This window comes from Manacus vitellinus, unplaced genomic scaffold (assembly GCF_001715985.3).
Source record: "Manacus vitellinus isolate BGI_N305 unplaced genomic scaffold, ASM171598v3 scaffold_22_pilon, whole genome shotgun sequence".
Lineage (NCBI taxonomy): Eukaryota > Metazoa > Chordata > Aves > Passeriformes > Pipridae > Manacus > Manacus vitellinus.
This window is the reverse complement of record NW_021939632.1, coordinates 6815176-6841552: the sequence shown is the minus strand read 5'-3', so window position 1 is coordinate 6841552 and position 26377 is coordinate 6815176. Positions and strand designations below refer to the sequence as shown.

Below are 26377 nucleotides of genomic sequence, written 5' to 3'. Positions count from 1 at the left end.
CACGAGAAACAAACTATGTCACATCTGTGTATTATTGGAATTCTGCCACATTTCCCTGGAGCACCCAGGGACTAACAGTATCAGAATCAGGAAGCTGCCCAGGTTTCCAACTATTCTGACAGCTCTTAGAAAAACTCAGAAAGTCACAAAGAATTTTGGCCTTCCACATGGCAGAGTTAAGGGCTGAAAAAGCACTCCCAAAAACATTTGTGTTTCTGTCCCTTTTGTTCATAGTTCAGTAAAAGTGTGGATGAACAACTGAATGCAATCTATTTATTTCTCGGTGAGAACTTTTCACTTGACTGAGACAAATACCTATATCCTAGAGTTTTCTGTAGATATTAGAGTAAAATCGGTTGGAGTTCACTGCTGAAATCAACTGTCCAACCTGTTCCTTAAACCATAGCTACATTCAGATGAGGTACAGATTCACTTCACCACCAAAACCGATGGGACCTTTTCTGCACAGCTGTTACCCATCCACTCAACTTCCAGCTTGTACAGATGCATTATGTTATTCTGCCACAGGTGCAGGGCTTTGCATTTGTCTTTGCTGACAAGGGTTTCTGTTGGCACATTCTCTTGTGAGGTCTTAACTACCATGGATTTCTATGATGCAATTCATCAATTATGTCCCTTTAAAACCACTATAAAGTTGATTCAGGTAACATGTTTTCTTTTGCTGAGGCTGAGAAGCAAGCTTACAGGCAGATACTGCTTTTCAGATGTGGAATGGTAAGCAGTTGGTATATATGACATACCTAATAGATGACCTATGATAAACCCTTCATATTTAGTCTTTTAGAAAGATACAACCAAAACATTGCAAAAGTCTATCCAGTCACTAAATCTCTAGTTTTTCTAGCTGGAAACAGTAACTTGGCTAAAATTCTCTGACATTTCTAAGGTGTCTAGCAGCCCAACCCTATCGCCTTCAGGCCTGGCCTCCCACAGAACATGCTCTTAGGATCAAAGTAGCATTTAAAAAACAAGTGATTAGCAGCATGCTTCATACAGAAAACAGAAACCTTGCATTGTAACAGTCTTAAGCCTCCCTTCTGTGAGTTCTTCAGTGAGTTCCTCTCCAGCTGAGTCTAGCAGAGATCATTTTAGGGAGTATAAATCAACTGCTATGTGGGAAGGACTCCTGACATTGATGCAGCTGTATCTATTTATTACAGATTAATTCTTTACATTCAGAGCCCAGTAATTACTGCACACATACACAATAAAAAGCTCAAATAAATACCCTAAAATCTACTTAAATCAAAGCAAGTGAATACACAAGTAAACTATATTAAAATGAATTGACAGATTGAGGTTTGCTATAGCATTTCAGCTAAGTAAGAGACTCCATTTTAAGGAAAGAATTGGTAGTTACCTGAATGGCCCTGCATAAGATGTGAGATACAGCCCACTCCATCACTGAGCAGATTACTCAGAAAGACAGTGTTTGAATACGAAAAAGAGAGGATTCCCCTTGTAATCCATGATCATATTATCACACAAAAGCTAGTCCCAAACTAGGTTTCTTTTGCACAGGTGATAGGGAAACAAAATATATGCAGAGATGTTTTTCTCTTTTATTTTTTTTCTTCTCCTTTGAAAGATCACTTTTAGGTAAACAACTCTGTTTGCTTTGACTCTGTTCATAGTTCTCTCAGTCATGAACTCAGTAGCCAAATAGGAGTTTCAGTAGGCACATTTGAAGGACCAGACTTTAAAGATCATACTTTTAATCAGGCTTTGCCCCAGAAATTTTTATGACAAATTTGTCACTTTTACATTGTTTCTAAAGAGAGAGATCTCATTTTCTACAGCAAATTACACAGCCAGTAGTGCACAAGAAGGAAGACTCAATTCTTTGGCAATAAATACCTTTCAAGTGTTTGACCCTAAAAATACCATAAAGTATAATATGCTTAAACTATGGTTAGTGCTTTGAGTGTAAAGGCAGTTGTTTGGGCTTACTTTGTGTTGCCTATGAAGGAATGGAAGAAGAGAAAGCAAAATTAGGTCACCACATACAAGGTCAAAGGTGAGACAATAGCATTCATTACCAAAGTCTGGACACAGAAATACTGTTGATACCCACAGAAACCATTATGGTCCCTACCTACAAATAACTGGCTGTTGAGCTGCAAGCGAAAGTGCCCCTCAGTAGGTGCCTCCAGGACCTTCTTGGGGAGGCTGTCCACCTGGAGAGAGGTTTCCTTGAGGTTCCTCTCTGCTCGGATGTAGTGCCACTGGTTGTCATTCAGGGGGCTGGGAGACTGCACAGTGGCTTCTGTGGGGCCATTCCCGACGTCTATGGAGAAGGTGATCTCTTTGGGGGCTGGAACAGATAAACAGATGTGAAGAGGAAGTGAAGGTCTGATTTAAATTGTGGTTTTGACATCAAGAAATCTTACATAAATATAGGGTTCATTAACTTTTGTGTCAGCAAATAGTACAGGATCATTTACCTCCCATCTCCTACACAGCAGCTTATACATAAATTTAAGCCTGCAGCCTCACTGTTTGATCTCTGCTTTGATTACATCTGGCTGTCGGTACACATCTTTTTTTTTGTCATAACAGTTACTGTGCTCTAGACATGGAAGTTCTCTTTCTGAAGCAAAAGTGACAAATGCTGCACAAAAGTCACACAGTGGTACCAAAAGATTTTGGACAAAAAAAAATGCTAAGACGGGAGAAAGGACAAAGAATCTCTTTCCAACTAAATATTTCAAACTGCATGTACTTAACAATTCCATAACTTGGCTGCATATGGTAGTTAAGAATCCTACAAGCATTTTGTTTGCCTAAGTCTGACTCAAGAAGCAAGAAAAAATAGATGAGCAAACCTAGTTCATTGGTGATCCTAAACCAAATTTGTATATGTAACATATGTCCAGGCACCTAGAAACAGGACAATAGTTGAGAAACAAACCACATAATAAGGAATCCACCTTGCTCTACTGGAAGCCTGAAGGAGGCTAGAACTTTTTAACATTCTTGCTACTGATTGTTTTTCCTCTTTCTAAAATGCTAAATGCACTATGAGACCACGAATCAGGTCCACAGATCACAAAACCAGAAGGTCTCAGACTGAATATTCATAAAAAACCTGTTATTTCAAGCCTCAAAAATTGGATAGGTCTAGTTTTGGAAGCTGCTTCTTAAATAGTTAAGATAGGAAACGCTCCATAGGGATAGACAAAGATCAATTCTGAGCCTCTGCATCTGCTAAAGAGCCGTTTCCTTTTGAAGCAGCTGGTGGGTAGAGCTTCCTTGATACAAGGCCTTTAGGCTGCAAATTTCATCTGGCACAAGGAAGCACAGCGTCAAACTACTGATGAGAAGCCTAAGTTTAAAAGATTTTTCCCAAACTTTTAAATAACTCATTTCTCTAGGAGTACAGGTTTAAAACACATCCAGAAACTTTCACTAAACAATCTTCTTAGTTTACAGTATTTGTTACATTTGATGCCATTTTTACTTCTATATCCCTGAGAATGAACCACAATACACTGAAGTACAACCAAATTGGACTTTGATGTGCAATTAACAGTAAATCATACCTCATTACCTTGTGATAATGCACCATGACATTTACCATTGGTTTAATGAATCGAAGGGCCTTAGGGCCCTGTTTTATTAATTTTTATGTTGGGGCTATTATAAGCATATTATCAAATACATAGCACTCAGTTTGTTTTCCTGAAGCTTGACAGAATTTGGAATACAGAAGTCATATTTCATGTCAAAGCCACAGTACTCTTTTATCACTGATAAATATTTGAAGTTGTCAGAACAGGAGTGAGGCAAAATCTCACTAATTAAATTTCCTGCTATTCTCCTTTATATGCTGAGTAGCAGTTACATTGCACTCACTATATTTTCAAGTATTCAAGACTCATTACAACTGTGACTGTCTTATTTTGCATTAGTGTCCTGTCCTTCATAAACTCTCACCTTGTAGCTGTACTATACACACTCAGTTCCTCTGAAACTGTAGGACTGCATCAGACTGGGTATGTTACTGATACAAGAATAAAAGTAACCATCAGAATGGTTGCATTAACTTTTTCAACTTTCAACTAAAATTACAGCCTATAGGTACATCTAACCAGTAATTTTTTTTCTCTAAAGAGCAAAACAATAAATATAAATGTTGAAAAAACTACATTCATACACTTTTTTAAGAAAGATAAACATAACAAGGTTAAGCATAATGACCAAAGCTACACAGGGAAACTCTTGACAGGAGCGGTAGACAAGTCTAGATTAATGAGTCTTTATGTCTCCATCTTATCCTCTTCAGGCATCTCAAGACAGCAGAAAATATGTCCTTGCACTTGTCAAATTGGGCAAATGCCCCAAGATTTCTTAATTGTGAAACTTACAGCTTATTTCAATTCGTATGAAATCTTTAATCCCAAGGTTTTCCAAGAATACCCCAGAGACGGCAGTAGTTTTGAAGAAGAAGGAGATGTCTGCACTGAACTCGGCATGGAATGTGGGGAAGTGCAGATAGGAGGCCTCCGTGTTGAAGGAAGCAGCGTTCCAGAACTGTCCTGCAAACACAACGCCCTTCTCTATAGTTAATTGGCACAGGACAGCAGCTGTAAATTGCATGTGGAAAGCCACCGTTCATCAGAGAAATAAATTTAAAAACAAGAAAAAGATAACAACCAAAAAAACCAAAAACCAAAAAAACCACAACCAACCAAAACCAACCAAACAAAAACCCCCCCAACAAAAACAAACAAAAAACCAAACAAAAGGAAAGAACATTCTGTACCTATGGAAATTGAGAAGAGCTAGTACTCACTGTCTCCATAGCAACGCAAAGGGCCGATTTTCCAAGCAGCCTCAGAATTTGATCTGTTTGTGTCAGTGATCACTATCTGAGTTACAGGCAAATGGTCTTTGAAAGTAAGGAGGCCGGTATCATTTGTCCTGGATTATAATACACAAACAGAAAGAGACAGATTAACCACAGACAAACCCCTCAGCATTCCTTATGCAAGGCAGCATTTAAAAGACGTTTACTGAAAGACAAAAGATCTTTTGCAGAATTACCTGAGAGAATGATGACCAGTACACACTATTTAAGACATATACATTCATAGGTATGTTCTATGCTCATATGCAGTAATGACCACTGGAGACACTATTTGGATACATGATTCTGTCTGGGATGGGCTGTAAATGTGCTTCAGCTGTGCAGAACGACTGAGAAGCCAAAGCAGAATGCTGCCATGTTGACCAATGGGCATTTATGTAAACTGGGCTCTACTGGGTTTTCTCAGCAGGATGAATTTGATGTGCATCAGGCATAAGTCCAAATTTGCATTTCTGTAAGTAAAGTTAGCTGGAGACAGATAACAGCATTTATTCTGGCTTTATGCTTTACCCAAGCAGAAAGAGGACAGGTGATGCCTGATCTAGCACACTTAGCACAGGGCAGCCAGACAGCTACTGATCCAACTTCAAGATGGCTGGGACATGACTGACTCTGCACACTGCAAAACTGGCTGAATTGGCAGAGGGAGTTTTGACTGAATCAGTCCTTTGTATTATTGCCAGTGGAAATTTTCGTTCAGCAACTGAAATACTGAAGGTTGATTTGCTACAACGTCAAACTTGTCTTGTTTGCTTAGCTGAGCTTATTCTCCAGCTGCGACTAACTTACCCATGGCTGCTAGAAAGGAAGAGAAAAGAAAGAAAGATTCCTAAAGGATAATTTCTTTGTTTTTACCCTGAGTGTGCTGGACAAATTGTTGCCCCCAAAATGCAGCGTGGTGTTTCATAGCAGTCCTCAGATCCTTAAGCTGATCCAGTGGCTTTGACTCTGGCAGGGTATACAGATGTGCATTCATCCTGCTGTACTTCATGAACTCAGCTGAGTCCCTCAGGCACCCAACCCTGACCTTACCAAGAGCAGAACTGCCCTTTTGAGGTATTTCTTTATCGATTGACAACAGAGAGGTGAGTGCTACTGAATGTCATCTCCATTGTGTTGTTTTTTTTCTTCTCCTAGTTTCTTTCTCAAGGTTAAGGTATCCTGTACATCTGGGCACATAAGCATGGCACAGCATCCTTCACAGAACCAAATCTCCATAGTTTTAGAGGAAGGAAAGATCTCTACCTCTGTATGGCCCATATCACCTCTCTGCTCAGAGGTGAAAGACTTCATGCTATACATGGGGATGGTAACAATGACCATATCCAAAATACCAGTAATCCAAACCTGCTCTTCCAGGCAGGTGTGACACAATGCCTCAGGAAACAGGTATCACTTTTTGAGTGATACTACTGCCAGAGAATCTGACGTTCCAGGTAGGATCCCAGATTTGCCTGTATCCTCCTTGTAATGCCAACTTCCACTAACATACCTCTCAGTGTAGTGTCAGTTATGGGAAAGAACACAGACTTCAGCAAAGAAATAATAATCAGGATGAACACTGCAGCTGTGCTCTGTCACACAACCTTGGATGTTTGCTTGGTTAAGTGCTCTCCTCTGATTAATGTTAGAAAAAACCAGAAGTATTTTGATCTTTTTTTATAAAGGCTGCATACATTGCATTATTTTTCATTGTTTCTAATTGCATGCAGCACAAGTAATTGTCTCATAATGCCAAGGGGAAAAGGAGAGGTACCCTCTCTGACCCTAACATTTTCTTCTTACTTCAGTGGGTGTCTGACATGCAAATAACTACAGGTAAAGTGCAGCAAGATGAAATTCCCAGGCACCAGGAAGAATGATGCCTTCAATACAGACTCAGAAGGAAAACTACCGTGTAGAAATCAAAAGTACATGGTCTCCAAATCTCTTCACGGCAGACTCTCGGTAGCACACTCCTATAGCTTATTCTATCAATATTTGAAAGTTAGTGTAAATGCTCTCAACGCATTATGAAATAGATGTAACAAAAGCTGAACTATTTGAGTATTTCTTAGGAAAGAATGTAACTAAGCTGGCATTTACGTTTTTAAAATAAATTTTTCAAAAATCACAAAATATCTAGGGAGACCTCCTGCAAATTTATTTTAATTCAGAATATAGTGCAGTCTTTTTACTAGCTATGATCAGGATTAAAATAAAAATCAGTATCTTCCTACAACTAGCACTGAAAATATCTACAAAAAACCATGAAATGGTGACATTTTAAAGATATCTATTCCACGTCTCTGAAAACTGCATTGCTTATTAGATATTCTGTTATACTGCATGAAGTTCCTTTATATCAAATTTTATGATTGAGTTTTTATTAGTTATATGCCAGTGTCACAGCAAACTTTAGTAGCATAGCTCAACGGTGAGAGAGAAAAATATTCTAGAACTAATAAAAATCTTCCCTTCTTTGTTAACGCCTTGAAAACTCAATCAAGCTTCTCTTCGAGCTCAAATAGCACATTTTATATGTTTTATTCTTTCACACATGGAAAAAATCCCCTCATACAATTATACTTATTTTCACACAAGCAGCCACTGAAATAAAACCTATCAGGAAAATATTCTGTCCTTCAGAGAATGTACCAGCTACAGGAACAGCATATGTATTGTTGCAGTTAATTATTATTATTTCATGGTAGAAAATTAAGTTTTTATTGAAAAGTCAACACCTAGGATGTTTCAGTTAACAAAAGCAGATAAGAAAGTTGAAGACACTGTGAATGTTTCAAATTCCTGGTATTTCTTAAGTTGAACTTATTTTAGACTCCACTTACAAAGCACCACGATTCCTTTTCTCTACGTGGTACACTATGGCAGCCTCTCAAATGTAATGCATTATTCCCGAGAGAGGAGCAGAAGAGCTTCATGTGCCTGCACAATAACTTCCTGGAGGCACTGCTGTGGCACTACAAAATACAAATATACCAGGGCCTGGACAAAACATTTGGAATTTTTGCCTGAAGGGGGCTTGGGGATCACTTTTAATATACTACAGTTTTCAAATAAGATTGCTATTTTCTGATAGAAAGCATCTACACTATGATGTGCATATACACGATTTTGTCTTTTAAACAAAAAAATAAAACCTTGTTAATAATTTTTGTGTTTGTTCCCAGAGATCCTTTTTACTTATATGTATTTTAATTTAGCAGTTAACACACACTTAAAAACAGATTATATTTCTTTTCCACAGCTGCTTCTCGGATTAGCCAAACCCACCACTTTATTTCTGTTCATGTGTTTCACATAGCACTCTGTGACCACTTCCACCAAGCATGTCCTTTGCATCACACTGTGTCCTGCTTCTCAGTATTGAGAACTACAGGAGGGTAGTTCACTTGAGGAACATCCTTGCGGGGGTGACGTCCCTTGGCCAGGAATGTAAATTAAGTCCTGATTTCACAAAAATCAAGGCAGGTTTAATCACTTCCGTGAAAGGAGTGCTGTATGCACAGAAAATGGTACAGATAAATTAATAAACTTGAGAAGTAGACCTCCCGCTTATCTGACTTGGCACTCAATTTGGCACAAATTCAGATGAAAATCTGAAGGTTTTTGAAGGTGGAAAGAACCCTCAATGAACAGATATTTCTCTGAGCTCTTAACTTAAAGGATAGTATCAATTTGTACTTCCCACAAGCAAATCCCAAACAAAACAAATCCAATAATGCCCTTTAAATTAAATCACTGAAAATTTTTTATTTATGGGTATTAAATAAAGTTGGATGTCATTTGTTTATCCATGTCTGAAGATTAACGTCTGCATCTACCCAAAAGACTTCCTTAATAAGCTATGAGGCATGTTACACATCAAACAAATGCTCTATTTATGGGTCGATTTAAAAAAGAAAAAAAATTTGCTGCAAACACAGCAATGCTAAAGGTGATAATGCAGTAACTGGATATTTTAGGATGTAGTAAAGGTAAACTTACCTATAAATGACAAATAACTATTTTGATCATAACATTATGAAACTATTTTTCTTCTTCCTGGCTACCAATAAAAGTATGCTCAACAAACTCTTACTCTATGGCGTCCTAACAGTGTGAGCCATCATAAATTGCTAATCTCCAGGTAGCCATTTCCATATTTTTTTCTAACAGATGGTAGAACAGTGGTGCCATTAAATATAATTTATTCTCATATTATCCCCTATTGGTACGTTTTCCTCTTGTACATTAATGAAAACTCTAGAGGGAACAGAGCCTCAGTAGCTCAGATATTCAGTACAGATTTTCATGACTACCACACATTTGGGGAATGGAATCAGCAGATGGCAATGAAGCGCATAAGGGATGGGCCTGTGAAACAGGCTTCCATCAGAAAAAGTTTTGGGGCCTGTGTAGGACATACCATTAATAATCCGAAGCAAGACATTTTAATTGCTATGTTACCCATGATCTGTATAACAGACATAACAGCTGAAGGCAAGATGCATTGCCTATATTTGGCTGAATTAGAGAAGAGGTACAGAGTTTGGTAATGATAGTAAAGAACTGATTCCTGACACCTCAGGGTCCTGTTACAGTCAGCTCTCTGCAGGCAGCTCTTCTCATTTGTTGACAAATGCAGTCATGACAGCAGATATCCAAGACAGCTCTATACAGGCCAGGTCACCTCTGGCAGGGTTTATTTATGAGCTCACAGGCTCTGTAGAGTTGCCTGCACTGCTTCTGGGGGAATGGATTCAGTGTGGGATAGTGGCTGAGCAAACAAAACCTGTCAAATCTGAGCTCGTCAGGGTTTCTCTGCCCTGCTCTCCTCAGCCCTTCCAATTTTAGCATCCTGGCTCTGGCACAGCTTTGCACAAATACAGCTCATCCAAGCAAGGCTTCATTCATTTCCATGTGGCTTTGCTCCTCCTCAAACAAGGCTGGATATGCTCAGTATATCTCTGTAAGACAAAGTGTGTCTGACAATAGCAGTATCCACTTTCCCTTTTTTTCCCCTCCTTTTCACGTCCTGTGGTTTCCTTACTCCATGGAGTGCCCCAAAGACATGATAAAGAGGTGAGCGCATGTTTCTTTGGAAATGGCAAAGGCTTAGTTCCCCAGTGAAGGAGACTACTCTGGAAAACAAAAGAAGAGGACACTCCTACAGTTTGAATAGGAAGACTGGAGAATAGAAATAAAGGATGGTCAATCAGCTACTCATTGGAATTAACAGTCCAACAGGCTTTGCTGAGACGCCTGAGCTTCTTGTACAAAATGAGTTCCGGAGATGCCTCTCTTTCTGACAAAATAAAAAACTGTGAAGTTCTCCAAATTCACAAGGTTTCCAGGTGATGACTGGCTTCACTAAAGTCTTTTCATTTGAAGTGGAAATTGGATTCTAAAGAGATCAAACCAGAAATGGACTTCAGGACAGTCATGTACCACCATGGCATGGAAGAGTTTCCTTCCATTTAAATGCAAGGTTTTGGTGAGCAGCAAGGCTTTAATTGCCAAGGCAAGAGAACTTTGCTTGAGATGGAAGAAAACCTGGGAGAGGTACTTAAGAATCCAAACAATCTCATTATAACACTACCCTGTCTGTATTTCAGTAATGCTTTATCCTTTAGATCAGTTTAACACATTTCCCCAATTATGCCTGCAACAAGAATGCATCCTCTGTTTGAAAGAGGGCATGTGTTTTGAAATAAAATTGCAAATCTGCCTCATCTACACACAACTTGTCCCAACAGTTAACTACTCTCAGTGTGGGGGAAGAGGAAGAAAGAAAAATAAAACATTTTATGAACTAGATTTAGCTTCAGCATGAAGCCACTGGATCTCTATGAATGTTCCCAGCCACTAGCAAGTTTTTTCAACCGTCAGAAATTTCTCTTTTTTTTTTGAAGCACGCATAAACTACAGTCAAAGAGCGTTTGACACCTTTCCAGATCCCTTGCTTGGTTCAAAAACCTAAGGTGGCAACTTATGCCTTTGCTTCCTCATCAGAGATCTTCTCCCATTCTCTGGTAAATGCTCCACTATCCTGCAGTGACAGAATTAGCTGTAATCATACTGCAAAGCTTGGAAGTATGATGAGGAGCTGGATGGAAGAAGATACTTATCAGTATAATGCTTTAATAATAACAAAGGTGAAAAATACAAAAGCCTTCCCCATAGAGCACATTTAATTATACATTCCTGTTCATCTGGCCAGGGGGACTAACTTGTTGTCAAGTAAGAGCCCAAAAATAGCAGCTGGCTCAGGTGTCTGCTCAGATATCATTTAAAAGTCAGCATGCCTAGAAGTGCATATTGTGTGCTGCCAAACACCTGGCTCAGGACTTTGTCAGGTCTGCCTTCCATTGTTTATGATTTCTTTGCTGCTCTGAGAAATTAGTAGCTCCTTCTATAACTAAGATTTAGTCTATGGAAAGCAAATCAAAGCAAAATTTTAGGCCTGTCTCCTCTTTAGAAGGACGTTCCAACTATTCTGGAGAGTTTCTACCTTGGAGCAGCATGATTTATCTAAAAGAGCAAAAAATGATTTTCTGGTTTTCCACTCTGCAGCACCCATTTTATTTCATGCCGAGGCAAATAAATGCATCTACTGCTGTCTTCCTCCTTCCACTATAATGTATAGCAGGTTAAAGTCACAGTTCAGATCTCAGCAGGTTTCAGGTTTTAATGCTCGTTATATATCAGGGGGTCGGTGTTCTAGCAGGGAAACACAAAAGCAATCTTCAAGAGGCATGAAATTTCTTATGTTTAGAAACTCTTCATAAAGGTCAGGGGTTTTTCAGCTTTTAAAAAGACAATCTGCAATTTAGAATGCTACCAAAGTAAAAATTTCTCATGGATTAAACGCCAAAACAACTGAACCCCCAAACCAACAAATAGTAGGCAGTTTAGTGGACGAGACTTCTGAGCATATTCTGCTATTATCATGGAATTAGGAGAAACAAGTAGCTCTGTGAGCTGCCAAGCTAATGACGCATGATTTCCAACATCTCCCTCCCATGAGGGTTTTCCAAAATCTAATAGAAGTGTACGCTTCCTTAACTTCTTTCTTGTGCATTTTATTTGGCTTTTTCCCCTCAGCCTGGCATAAATTTTCATAGAATATGTAATTTGTAATACTTTTGAGATTTCTCTTTCTCTCTTCAAGATGTTTGAAATGTGTCTTTTTATTCAAAATCATTGGGTGTGGGGTTAAAATGGAGATAAACACCCACAGCATAACTTGCTTGGGTCTCATTTCCTGAGGAGACTTAGCTGAAACATTATAAAACTGCATTTAGCTTTCACCTTGCATTGGCTTGTATGACCTAATGGTGCAGTCCTGCAATCACAGACTGCAATCCCAATGTCTGCCAGCATAACACCCTGTTCTACTTGAGAAGTAGCTCACTGAAAAATGGAATGTGGATTATGAAAAGAGCCAAGCACTAGTAAAAACAGATGCTCTTGATGCTCGTGTGTAAACCTTGTCAAAAGCGCATCTGATAAACAAACATTAAAGAAAAGATAGATTAACATGCACAGCCAGCCTATTCTATACAAAACACATTCATAAGCCAACATTTATATAAACATCTTCCTGAAGAAATCCCCTTACAGTTATAATTTTTGAAAACGAATAGTGACCCCAGGGAAATAAATGGTCCAGGCAAATACTCACACTGTCTGGAAATCAAGCAACCAAAAAAACCCAACACTTACAGTGACAAGTAATTTCTGATTTTATTTTTTTTGTATTCCAGGACTCTTTACAATTCCTTTCTACTCATTTTAAGTGAAGGTTTCATGGGGATAATTTGGACACTATTTCAAACACAGTAGCCTATGACTGTAATACATTTCTTGTCTACTTCTGTTATTCATAATTTCTGAACTACTCAAGGTTAAAATATCTTTTTTTTTTCAGAGAAAGGACAGCAGCTCCTATCAGTGAGTGGTCCAAAAGTAAGAGTGAATGAGAGTTTTCACATGAGTGTTTCAAACTGCACTTCCAACAACACTCATCTGGCATTTCAGTCCCCTCAAACACAATTAGGAATTAATTAGAAAGTTCACCAACTATCTCTTGGTGTTTGGAGTTCTCTGAAGGTGCAGAGAATGAGAGAAGATTGTGAGGTGGCCTTCCCAAATTCATGCAGCATCAGAGCACACCAAAAGTCAAAAGCCAGGGAAGGCTTTGAATATTCATACTGTAACTAAAACTTCCTATGGAAACTAAACCAAAGCCTACAGAAGCCAAAACAAGTCTTATTATTGACTTTAAAAAGCTTGGGATCCAATGTAAAAGAATGTTAAGGCACATACAGATATACTGTCTCTTAGGAAAAATACTGTTCTTTTTAATAGTACATATTTCTTGTTTAGCTATACCTGACTTTTGCTGTCTGTGCTTGAATTTTCTCCTCTGATATATGCCCATGAACCAATCTCTCAGAACCTTTATTCATGCAATGCTCCAACTGAATAAAAATTTTTAAACAAATACAGTTACTGGATTCAGCATTCAACGAGAAATATTTTTTTAAGACCACCCATTCCAGCAACGTGCTTCAGCCAGATATCTTGTTTTCGGTTCAAAAAAGAAATTAAAGATGAAATCAGAAGTCCAAATTCTAGTTTGACTTTCATTCTTGTCTGATTACACTCAAGCCATTCAATCTTCCTGAACTGTGAATCAGGAAAGGATTTAACCCTTCCTTTCCTACTTCCTATCACCAGCTCTTCATACAGACACTGCCATTTACATGTTAAAATTATTACCATTCTTCTCTATCTGCGTCACAGTTGCAAAAATATCTCATATCCAGACAACTTTCTTCCAGTCCACATGCACATTGTTGAATGCCCGGAAGAGATCCTCCCCAGTAAAGATGCTTTTCATTGGCACGGCCAACCCACCAAGCAAATGGCATTCCATCTGGATGAAGGGGAAAAACCAGGGAAAAAGAGAGAAAGAGAGAGAAAGAGAACTTGATAAGCAAATCAGATTCTCCTGAGAATGAAAAAGAAAGCGAAGGTGGACATGTTGGATAATACAGAAAGAAAAGATGCAAACTACAAAGTAACCAACCATAAACTTTGCCCAAGTTCCATTTTATGGAATACATGTTGGGAAAGCAGCAGTTCTACTGTAATCCCATTTGGAGGAGCAGATGTTTTCCCCACAGGGCTCGTGTGCTAATCATATATGAGAACCTTGGTGCCTTTCAGCTGCAAAGACTTTTGACATGCAAACCCAACATCACTGTCTGCATCATCTGTGTCCAGTGTTTTTGTGTGACACTGGGGGGAGATCTGATCACTGATGGAATCTGAAAACAATTCTCCTGCCACAACTCACACTGAACAGCTGTTTTGTACCATGTAGTATTGGTCAAGGACCTCTTGTAGAGTCATCAAGTTTTGTAGAAGACTCTAGATCTTAGACTGGAATTTCTTACCTCATATATAAAGAACAAAAATCTTCAGAAATAACGCACAAACTGATCTATTACTATAGGCTCCTCTCAAAACCAAGACCAAAATTTCTATCAGTTTCCAAGGGAGTAGGACCATTGTTCTCCAAGGGCAGAATTTGTAGATGCAAAGCTCCATAAGCTATTAAACAAGGTAGGACATAAGTGGGGAAAAGTATTTCCCTGCTTGAGAATCAATTTATCGCCGTGAAGCTATTTTCTACCTACAGGAGCTCTAAGATCTATGGATTTATACAAACAGAGATATTTTTTTTTTTAATTTCACAATCTGTAATGCATCAAGAATTAAGTATTAATAGTCAGATACAGTAAGCAGAATCAGATGTAATGAAAGTCACAGATTAGCATTTTCTAAGACTGAGTTTGTGTTCTTGCTCAGATAACTTTTTCATTGACTTCTTAATCCTTAAATCAAGAAATGTAATCAGTTATACTTAAGGTAGATGGCAAAATTTAGCAAAATTGACATATCAAGATTTTTGATCAGAGGAACTTGGAAAATTGAACTGCACTGCTAATGTAGAAAGATGCATCATTTCATTCTTCCACTCTACTAACATTGTTAGTAGAGAGTATTTCTCCTTACACAAAGTAAGAAAGACTAAAATATGAAATGCAATCACGGTTAACTGTAGAGTGTAAGGGACTAATTAAAATGAGTTTTAGAATTACTTGGTAAAATTAATTCATGTTTATTTTCCTTCTAAGCTTAGACTGCTGAATTGTAAATTCATGAAAAAAGGAAAATAAAAAAAGGAAGAGCAACTGCATCCTCATGATACCAACAATTAAGACATGATGAATTTGACCAATACCCAGAGGTACTCATTAGAAAAACACAATTCAAGAACATCTAAGGATTCATCTTACAAAAATGTACACACTCATTTTACGTCTCATATTATTATCAACACATTTATGATTTCTTTCTTTTCTATTCAACTGATTTTTGTGCAGAAGTTGATTGTTGCAAACAGTGAAACAGTTTTATACTACATTACTGGGAAATTACTTGGTAAAGCTTGGAATAGTAATGTTAATTGAATAAAAGGGTGATTTGTCTAGGAGTAGAAATAGATATTATACAGAAGTGCTTAATCTAATTTTAAAACTGTCCATTCTGAAAAAAAAATTTAGATAAAGATAAATATTTCAGGCCAATAGCAAATAATGGCATTCATTAATCAAATGCAATATGTGTCAGATTCTTTTGGCAGAAGTCATTATACACTTAAACATAACAGTGAAATAAGCAATCATTCACATAAATTAAGAATAAACAGTTTTCTGATGTCTTTTTCAGATCTGTTGTTATTTGTTTTATTGAGCAATACCAAACAAGCACATGCACATTCTGATTTATGATATAGACTGGGGAAGTGGTAGCAGAACCATAGTTTGAGTAATTTACAAGGAAATTAAATACAGTGTTAAAAAATAGAGCATTCAACATTATAAGGAGCAGTCTTAGATTGTCAAGGGAATAGACTAAAAAAAACCAGTGTCTTTTCCAAAATTCTATTTATTATGCAGAGTTCTGCCACCCTTTTCTCAAGATGAGCAAATTTTTCTCCATAACTAGTCCCTTAGAAATCAATTGTATTATTATGCCCTGATTCTTCAAAACGCTTTCCCACATGCTTAGTTTTTTAACACATGAGAAATCATAGAGGTATTCAGAAAAGCTCTTAAATCTAAGGTACTACAGCAACTTGCACAGTTTAGGAATTCTGAAACATATATTGTATGTCATATACCTGTAATCTTGAAGAAAAGTAATACTTCACTAGCAATGCCAATTAATCTATCTCTGATTTCTTTCCAGAAGTTTACTCTGTTATACCTGGGCAAAGCTGGAGGATGTCTTGCATTGAGATTGAATTTAGCCAACTTCTGTTGATTAAGATTCTTTCTTATGAACCTGTATATTCTTTGTAGTAACTTCACTTCTGTAATTATGGTATTATAATTTTTTCAAAGCATTATCAATTCTCCGCCACCTCGAAATGAATTAATTCCCTATATGTGATGAAGCCACAGACCAAATCAATGACATTAATCAAGGATTTAACTTGACCCTATAACCTTATGGTTACATAAGTCATTAAAATTCTACTTAAAAATTTCTAAGCTAAAAAGTCCACTAATAAGAAGCGCTACTAATTCTTTTTTGAGACTGGATGTGGCACTTAGTGCCATAGTCTGGTATCTATGGCAGTAGTGGATCAAGGGTTGGACTTGATGATCTCAGAGATCCTTTCCAACCTGGCTGATTCTATGATTCTATGATTTATTCAGTGTTTACATTGTACCTAAAAATACATTATTTAGAAAAAAAAGTTGTCAAAAGCCTACTGCGCAAATAAAAGTATTCTTTTTTATATATTTTTGTCTATTTATAACAGTAAAAAAACTCCTATAAAAATTTTTTTAGGGTTGTCTTTGAACTCCATACTATGATTTTGAAGGACAACATTGGGAAAAAAAATCTCAAACCAAGCAAAGCAAACAAGCTCCAAGTGACTTAATTCACCAGTAACGGAACAGAGACCCATTTATTTCAAGTGATTTTCTTCTGTACTGCTTAAGCTGCCTTCGGTAGGTTTTAATTTTGATAAAAAAATCTTTAAGAAAGGCATTTTTTTTGTTTTATTTTCTGCAGAGGACAATAACATTTTGAGTAATTATATTGTCTGGAAACCTCTGCGAACAGCTGTGATATTTATACTACTCTTTTTACCATAATTTAATATCGTATTGAATAAAAAAACTAAACAGGCACACTGAATACTGTATCAAAACAAATACTGCTACTGATTTACACTGCCAGGCAGATTGCAGAAAGTAAGATTTTGGTACAGGTCTTCTGAAAGGAAAGAATAAGGGGTATCATCTTCAGCTGATCATCTTGACGTTTTCCTCTACCTGTCTCCATAGTCTGGTTCTTTGTGGTCTATTCAACAGCTGTATGTGTGTATCCAAAGAGCCAAGACTCTGAAAACCCTGACATATACAATACTACCATACATATGGACAAGAACTCTGTGCCCATCTAGCAAGGCACAGAGAGTAAGCTCCTCCCAGATGTCAGTTGTTCAGCAGATCCCCAGTACCTACTCTGTCAATGTGCTTAACTAAACAGTTCATTGTTAGCTCTCTGTATGAAATCTGTTCCAGCAGAAGCAAGGCTGGCACAGACTGTACAGTTAACAAGCACAGAGGCTGAGCACTATGAAGAGGAGAGCAGACACATGAAATTGGTTACCAAAGATCCTTAGAAGGAGATGCAGATTGAGATCAAATTCACCTGCATTGCATATCTGCCTCTTCCAGTGACAAGAATGGCTGAACACGTATTCAGTGTCCTTCTACTAGCTTACAACAAAATATCTGTCTTCTTAAATCTCCCTCTTGTTGACAGTTCTCTCATTTTCTGTATTAGGAGACATTGACACTGCTAGAAATACAAGTTATTTTTAAAGGGTTAAGGATTGCTCAGGTTTTAAATGCCAAAGAATTTTTTCAAAAAGTATTTGTATAGGCACTCAGAAGCTGGAGGAGACACAGAAACAGCATATTCCAGAAACATTTAGGACTAAATCACTATATGTATAAATTCCAAGCAACTTTTGTGAACTCAGTTTGCCTTTATATAGGCAGAAATTCTTAGTATTGACTTTTATGTTTATACAGCATGAGCTAAACAAAAGCCATGCATTTTTAAAAGTACTATGTTTAAAATATTTGTCAAGATTTGTCTGCATCATTTTCCAGGTTGTTCTTGCTATCACAACAAACAAAAAATCTGGAAAAAATTTATGGAAATATAACAAGATAAACTGGATCCCATGTTATACTCCTGTGCTCTATAAACCTAAAGTCTGACACAGCGCTTATATACCCCTAACACAGCCAAGGTTTTTGGGGTACCCAAGTTTCTGAAACAGGTCAGTTAAATGTCTTTTTCACCACCACATCGAGTCAATTTATTTGCATTTTTCTATTGAAATGCTGAAACCGCATTGTGCTGAAACAACATTCTCTTGGCAATCTTCATGCTCTTTTTTTCTTCCAAAGTCAAACCAAGTTAAGCAGAATTGATTTTTTTAAAACTTACATATATCAGTTTTACTGATGAAAATGTAGATTAATTTACATCCATGCTGTTTTCTTCTAAGATGAAAGATTCACATATCAAGAGTTAGTGAGAATTAGGAAAATACTGATTGTAGAATTGCATAGAGCAATCAAACCCAATTCTTTGAAGCTGTACTCAAAAACATAAAATGTCTGTTTACACCAACTACTCCAAAAATATCAAATTCTGCAAATGATATATTGATATATCACCTGATATATTGAACAATGTGAAACATGCAGCTAGCATATTTTTTATACATGTATCTGTATATATATACACATGTATATGAGGCAATTTCAACCTGAATAACTGAATTCAGAAGCCTATCCAGAGTATAAATTATGCTCTCAGCTAATCAATTTTTAAAAGGCTCTGAATAAATGGAGAAAGGGGTAAGAGAGCAAAAACAAGGGACAACTGTGATTCAGTATTTTTTGCAAGGGTTTACCAAGATCTTGTTTTCCCATGTTTAATTTTTTTCCATTATACCATTTTCATAGCCTTTTTATATTAGAATTTTTAACATTAAATTGATGTAAAAGCAAATTCTTCCACTTTGGCCTTTCAACAGGGAAAAAAATACTGTTTTGATAAATCTAAGAAAAATATTTATAATAATTCTGGACAAGAAATGGACAAACTGGAGAAACATTTCATATTCAGTGGAAAACACAAAATTAATACATTCTCAGAGGCTGTTTGTTCAGTGAAGAAGTCTGTGGTATTAATGACTCAGAATCTGTATTGGTTTAAACAACAACTCACACCACGGGGAAAATATACTAATAACACAAAATGGGGAGAACTCAAGTTGTGCTGTATTAACCAGTACATGCTACACATGTACTTTGAAGTGGGTGCTGACATATGACAGTGAAAAAAATTGCTCTTTGGTTTACAGCCCTCAGCGAGGGTCTCGTGGCTCTGCCTCGGCAATTATGGAAGCAATACCTACCCTCTCTGCACTTCACAAACGACCCTGTTTGTAACTCAAGAGCATGTTATCTTGGGAAAAAATCATTTATGTAATAAGGAAAAAATGAGAGTCCCCAATGACATGGTTCCTTTGAACACTGTTTACTCAGTGAGCCATCAAGTACCCACTTGTTTTTGTACCATACTACTCTGCTTCCATGTGCCTCTTTACAGTACAGCCATAATGACCAACAAATACTTCCTCCCTTTTACTCAATGGCATGAGTAAATGCCATTTACTTCCTCATGGCAATTATGCCACTTTTATATTCCTTTTTCTTTCTTAAAATTTTAACCCACTGCCCTAATTTTCAGAGATGGCAAACATGGTTGTGCTGGAAATCACAGTAGGTCAAACCCTGCAGCAAGACAATCACCATTCTGTACTGAGTAGCAAAGGTGCTGCCCAATGTTACTAAGATTCTCACTGAATTTGATTACAATTTCTAGTCGGGTCCTAGAATCCTTATTTAGAGCAATTATCCGAAAGTGAAGTAGTCCTGCTAATACCAGTGGACCTACTCCCTGGGCAAGATCTATTTAATCACAAAATCTGTCCCTCATTCCAGACTTATTTTGTTATTTTCCTATTTGGTTAGGAAAAGGGGAAAGAAAGGCAGCACTTTGCTGACAGTTTTTTCTCGTTATTAAGCTTTGCTGCCAAGGTGCACTGCTTTCACAGAGTCCCAGGCTGAAGTAATTGCTTTAAAAAAAAGAAAAAAAAAGAAAAAAAAAAACAAGACAAACAACAAAAAACCCCCATGCAGCAGCATTTGTCTGCTTCTCTTAAGGAGAGAAATCACTCTGCCTCTGGAACAGCTGTTATCACAGTGCGCTCTGTACTTCATATAATTGTTAAGATATTCTCACAGATGACAATGGGCAGAAAGAAGGTAAATAAACATGGATTTTTGCTTCTTCTAGATTTAACAGGAGGCTAATGAACAGAACCGCTAGCTGCAATGACAGTTATGCAATCACACACAGCATTTCAGTAAAAGCAAAATCTTCATCAACCCTTTGAGAGACAGATTTGAGGATGGGCGTAAGGATTTAAAACCCAAACACTTTTAGATGCTGAGGAAGATTAAATCTACATCCAAACTAAAATTCTATGCCTCATGAATGTCTCTGTTGAAGGCCAAAAAAGGCTGAAAATATTATGAGTACTTGCATTCTCCTTTGCCAGCTCAGGCTGGGTTGTTTTCTCAATAAATTTCTGGCCAAGTGACAAGTTTCCTGAAAGATGCAAGTGGGATTTCAGCCAGCAACAGAAATGATGCGAAGAGCTGAAGGCATGCAGGTTAGGAAAAACAACAATAACAAACAAACAACCCAAACCAAAAATGCAGAGAAGATTATAGCTTTTAGGGACAAATGACAGAACAGAAAATAGCAGCTTTGAATCTCCAGCAGTTTTGCTGAAGATGAACTGGATACCCGACCCTGATGAAACCAAAAAATTATCTCATTTCCTCTATTTTCTGCATTCCAGCTCACCTTCAATTTGAAACTGTCCCTCTTGCTTTCTACTCCTTTTCCTCTTCCTCATTCCCCTTTTCCTTTCCCATTTCTCTGTTTAGCCTAATTCCTCTAGGTAAATTGAGATAAATAAGCCTTGCATTGCTTGAACAGACAAGTCTATGGCATCAGTGCATGTCCTGCCACATCCTTACTCTGTACTGGGATCAGAAACCCATCAGTGCCTGGGATTCAGTTGCAAGTGAATAATGAACATGGATAAGCCACAGTGGGTTCCAACATGACCCTGCCTGGGCCAGAGGAGTAAGACCTGCTCAGCAGATGTCTGGACTTTTTTCCTGTGTCGTACGTATAGCCAGTAAGAATAATGGCAATAAGATGAAGCCATCATTTCTTGCCCTGACACTGTTCAGCCAGCTCCTACGTGTTCATTCTCATCCTCATTCACCAGTACCCTCTCACCCATTTCCACTGAAAGGTCATCTCATGAGGTGGTTCAATACAGTGCCCAGAAAAAGGTCTTTCATTCTTAATCAGTTCTTCTGCATAAGTATAAAAACAGTGAGAGTAAGTAGTAGTGGGTGCTGAATTAGTGGGCCAATAAAGAGAAGATAAACCAGATCATGTCATTCCAGTTCTTGTGGGGTTCTCTGCACCTGCAGCAGACCAGCATTCAGTGACTTTCTAGGGCCTGAGGAAGACAATAGGAATGAGAGTTACAGCCACCCTGTATGCAGCTAGTAACACAGCCCACTCTCTCAATGTCCTACTGAATCCCGCCCACATTATCTTATGAGCTAACTGCTTGAGGTGCCTACATGGAATGAAGGAAAGTGGAAGAGATGACTGAGTTTATGAGTTTAGACAGATCATAAGCTCTTCTTTAGAACTTACTTTTTAAAGCATTTTATAATGGATGTGAAAGGGCTACAAGGTAAGGAGAGAGTACTGAACTAAAGCACCTTATAAAATATTGCCAGGTGAGAATAGCAGTTTATCACAGCAATTTTTGTTCTTAAATGCTATTTAAGTTTTCATAGATGAAAGCAATTTCAAAGCATAGAAATAAGACTGCAGAGGACAGAGGGGAATAGTTGAAGCATCAAAGACTGTGAATGATGCATCGAACCATAAACCAATCATTTCACCACAAGAAAACCTGGTATTCAACGATTATTCATGGAAACGTTGAAGTGAGAAAACAACTTTCATAGAACGGTAAAACTACATTATAAGCAACTATCCCAGGAAAGACTTCTAGGAAGAAACACTTTGTAGCTCTCTCTTTTACTATTATTTTCCATGAACAATAAAGTCCAGATACAGTAACTGGTATAAAAGCATCCAGTTTCAGTAAAATCAGAGTAGTCGTGCTGATTGGCACTGACTCAGCATCAAGCTGTTCACAGGAAGACAGAATGGTTGAGGCTGGAAACTGTTTTGTCCAGCCCTCCTCTTAAACAGGTTCAGGATGTGAGAATTCCTTAGACAAACTCTGGCTGTCACTGAGACAGGCAAGAGAAGCATCCATAGGTATGCAGCAACTGAAATATAGGCCTGAAGGATTGATTTTCAAAGGGGGTAAGAAAGAAAAATTAATTATATATTTGATCCATCTTGAGTTCTGCATTGTCATGGCTCAAGCTCTTGGGACAGGGCATGGACGAAGAGTAACAGAGGGACCCTACCTACAGCACTTTGCACCTCATCCACTCAGTGTGGTACAACATGGAGCTGTACAGCAAAGCCCCCAGCTCTGCACGGCTGCCAGGCTCAGGTACTCTCACCTGCCTACCAGCCTGGGCCTTTCACCAGGAAAGCCCCAAATACCTAGGGCTGCAGCCTGGCCTAATAGTGGTCTGAAAGTCGGGGCATAACTAAGAGCAGGTTGATTGTTTATGAACACAAGCAAGCTGGAGTAAAGTTGAGTGGAATCAATATGCGGATGAATCCAATTCTTGCAGGAAGCCACGGACAGCTTGCTGGATCCTGCCCATGATAAAATGCAGCTTGATAAACTAGGAAAAGAAAATAGATAAAATGGGGACATTTGGGGCATTTAATAGGAGACTGGATAAGTTGCAGAAAAACATGCTGTGGAAAGCAATCTTTGCTCTGTCCTTTGGGAGGAACTACATATGCTAATAACAGTGCTTCTCCTCTCTTTATTTTGAAAAGTGTCTGAGTAAAAATGGAATTACCTTACTCAACAGAACTGTTTCCTATATATGCAGTTTTAACTATCAGCATTAATAATGAGAAAAGGATCCTTATTATTGCTTTTTCACCCCTTCTAACATTTCACCAATACAGTCACTAGTGACTGAAATGGACTGTCTTCAGATTTGACAACCCTCCACAAAAGACAGATTAATTTTGTTTCCATTGTACTTGTAATGGCAGCTTCTAGGAATAATAAAAACTAGATTTGGGTATAGAGAATCTTTATTAGCAGTATTGATTCATGAAGCAATGAGAACACACCTTGTCCTTCAGCTCCCAGGTTAACACAGCATGGCTGACAGTTAGAGAATAAAATCTATTTACACGGAGTGAATCTGACCAGAAAGTCGTTAGGACAATGTCATTTCCACAGTGCGCCTTTCTGAAGTGCAACTATTAACTGGTTCCTGTAAGTGGCTGATAACAACTGAATTTCATAGCTTAGATTGATCTTAAAGAAATCAGAAAATATCATCAGTAAATATGCTGAATTTCTGAACTGGAATAAAAATAGAAAAACAGTCTTAATAGAACATAAATTAGAAGAGATAATAACATATTGCTAAACACTTTGAAGTCCCAATCCCTAATTAAATAAATTAGAGGATTTTCCTAAAACTGATAATAGTACTCTCAGATATTATTGGGATGGTGTTTCTGTTTTGGACAGAATCCTTTGGAAAATGAGGTTACATCTCAAGTTCCCTGTAAAATTAATTGGCCAAATGAGAATCTTTGGTAAGAGGGAAATCCAGTATCATGCTCCCTGAAGCTCTAGATAAAAAGCCAGAGGGCTTTTTTGTTATTATTTTGTTGTTTTGGGTTCTTTTAATGGCAAAAAAGGAAGATATTTAAATAATGTTAAACACCTGTAAAAGTCCATGTGCAGAGTACACAATATATTTCCTGTCCTCTACAAGACAGGCATTGTAAACCACCACAAAATGACACCCACACCTAGAAAAGAGTTTAGAGAAAAATATAGGCACATTTCTGAGTCTTGCACTAATTATGAGCCAGAAAGGCAGCTTGGACAAGCAGAGATAAACCATGCTCTAAGCCTCTCCTCCTACTCTTTCTTCACATCCCTACTGAATTGAAATCTCACAGGGCCAGTTGAGCTGGATTGTTTTTTGCTCCTAAAACGTGTTAGTTGGCAAAACACTCAGTTGCATTTACTATGATCACGAAGTCCAGCACAGCAGTGGAAAAAGTCCAGTTTTAAGTTCTTTGTCAAAAAACCCTCAAACAACAAACAACTTGTTGAACTACATTCCAGTATCTTTGGGAGGCTACAAACATTACTGCAACTCATTAAACTTGTTTATAGTCTGATGTGTTACAATACATTACAGAGTAATGTTAAATAAATAAATGCTGATTTGACACTGCTTTCAACTGCAGAGTAATTCTGCTTTCCTCAATATTACAATTAATGTCAGCAGTTAATGTCTTAAGTGGTGGAATTGGAAATTCGGGTACAATAAACAAATGCAGTCAAATTTTAACTTAAAGATATACCCAAACTAAAGCATGGCATTAGTTCAGCTGTCCGTGTCTCAGGGTTGCAATTACAGTTTTGTTGGTCAGAGCAGCAGGGGCACCATTTGTCATCCTAAGGAAGGCTAGAGTGCTGTGAAATTGGGCACTTTGGAAAAATGCAGCTGTAGCAGAACATATGTATATGCAAGACCATGAAATGAACTGGCTCCAAGCCAGCACATAAAGAGAAAAACAAGACAATGTAAATGAAAAAATTCATAGAACACTGTACTCAGAAGATGCTTCTATTGATATATCCTGAACAGCCTTAAAGGTCAGGATGATAACAATCTGTCTTCTCTGTGGAATTGCTTAATCAATTTGCAGCTCTTTTCTTCAGCCTGTTAGCAACAGGTTTATATCTTTCAACTTGATCTTCTATTTAGTTTTTGCTATTTAATTGGTCTCAGGTTGCTGTGTATCTCTCTATAAAACTGTAACAAACATGGGTGTGTTACATCCTGCACAGACTGTACTGGATAGAATATGAACTGCTCAGCTATGCTCAGCAGGTCTACTGTCACTAATAGAGATTATTATTCAGCTGAAGATGGTTTTCTGCTCCTACAGCTGAATGCAGAACTCAGCTGTAGCTTTACCACTGCGGTCAATACTGGAATGGGCAGAGGCTGCAGAAGAATGAGAACCATGCAACCACGAGAAGTCCTAGTCCTTCCTCTCTTTCCAAAAGCAGAACAGGCCTATGTATCTTCTGTATTTAATGGTGAGAGAAAGAATCAGCATTGAAGCCAATCCATAATCTACAAGCTTCATGAAGTAAGAATCAAGATCTTTGCATACAATGTAACCCTCTACCACAGGCCTTTCACCACAGCTGATGAGACAAATATTTCTGTGGGCTGCATCAAGGCTGTGAATCAAAGTCCACAAGATCATCACATACATTATCATGTTTCCTTCCAACAGTAAGGCTCCTTAACTTCCTCAAACCAAGTATACAAATCCTGTCAACTACTGGTTTGGAGAGATGCAGACATCTCTACCAGATGGTAGTGCTTGGGTGGAAACAATACAACTGAGGCAGGTAAGTCTCTTTCAGATTGGCATAGGATTTTGACGGGGTATACATTAGTACATGTCATTAGAGTTCTTCAACAGCTGTACAAAAAATAACTGGCTCAATCACTTCCATATAACTCTCTACATCATTTGCCTGCTTTCTTTTCAAGACATGGAGGTCCAGCGAGGCAGGCAATGAAGTCATGGATGATCAAACCCAAGACTCGTATTTAAAATAGGAACCTCTGAGGGGAAAACTTCTTTTAAAAATATATGAGAGCCACTGCCACCAAACTTTTCTCTCTACACATATGCCTGTATGAGTATGTACACCTCCATAATAATGAAAGATTTCTACTCAGATTTACATTAAGGAATTTATAAATACAAGTTACATATTTATGGCTGTAATACACTCCTAAGGATTATGTTTTTTCTCTCATCTGAAGAGCAGAACAAATGCAAAGGCAAACATTACCCTGATGTATGCTTCATTACAGAACAGACCGCAGAAACAATCAGCAATAAGCAACCTCTTTTAAAGAAAAGTGATAACTTCCCTCCCCTCCTCTTGTCTCAGTACTTTTTTTCTTCCCTAAGTCAAAAAATGTTTTTCAATGC

The 26377-nt window shown here is 37.8% G+C and overlaps 1 protein-coding gene across 1 annotated transcript in view; it reads right to left on the bottom strand.

Moving 5' to 3' along the window:
- The window catches only part of CNTNAP5 (contactin associated protein like 5), a 279536-nt gene that overhangs the window by 39078 nt on the left and 214081 nt on the right, over positions 1-26377 (bottom strand). The window contains exons 14-17 of the mRNA XM_018072602.1: positions 13658-13814; positions 4817-4944; positions 4389-4559; positions 2117-2335 (exon numbers count right to left, since the gene is read on the bottom strand). Of these exons, the coding sequence (XP_017928091.1) occupies positions 2117-2335; positions 4389-4559; positions 4817-4944; positions 13658-13814 (675 nt within the window). The remainder of the gene's footprint in view (positions 1-2116; positions 2336-4388; positions 4560-4816; positions 4945-13657; positions 13815-26377) is intronic.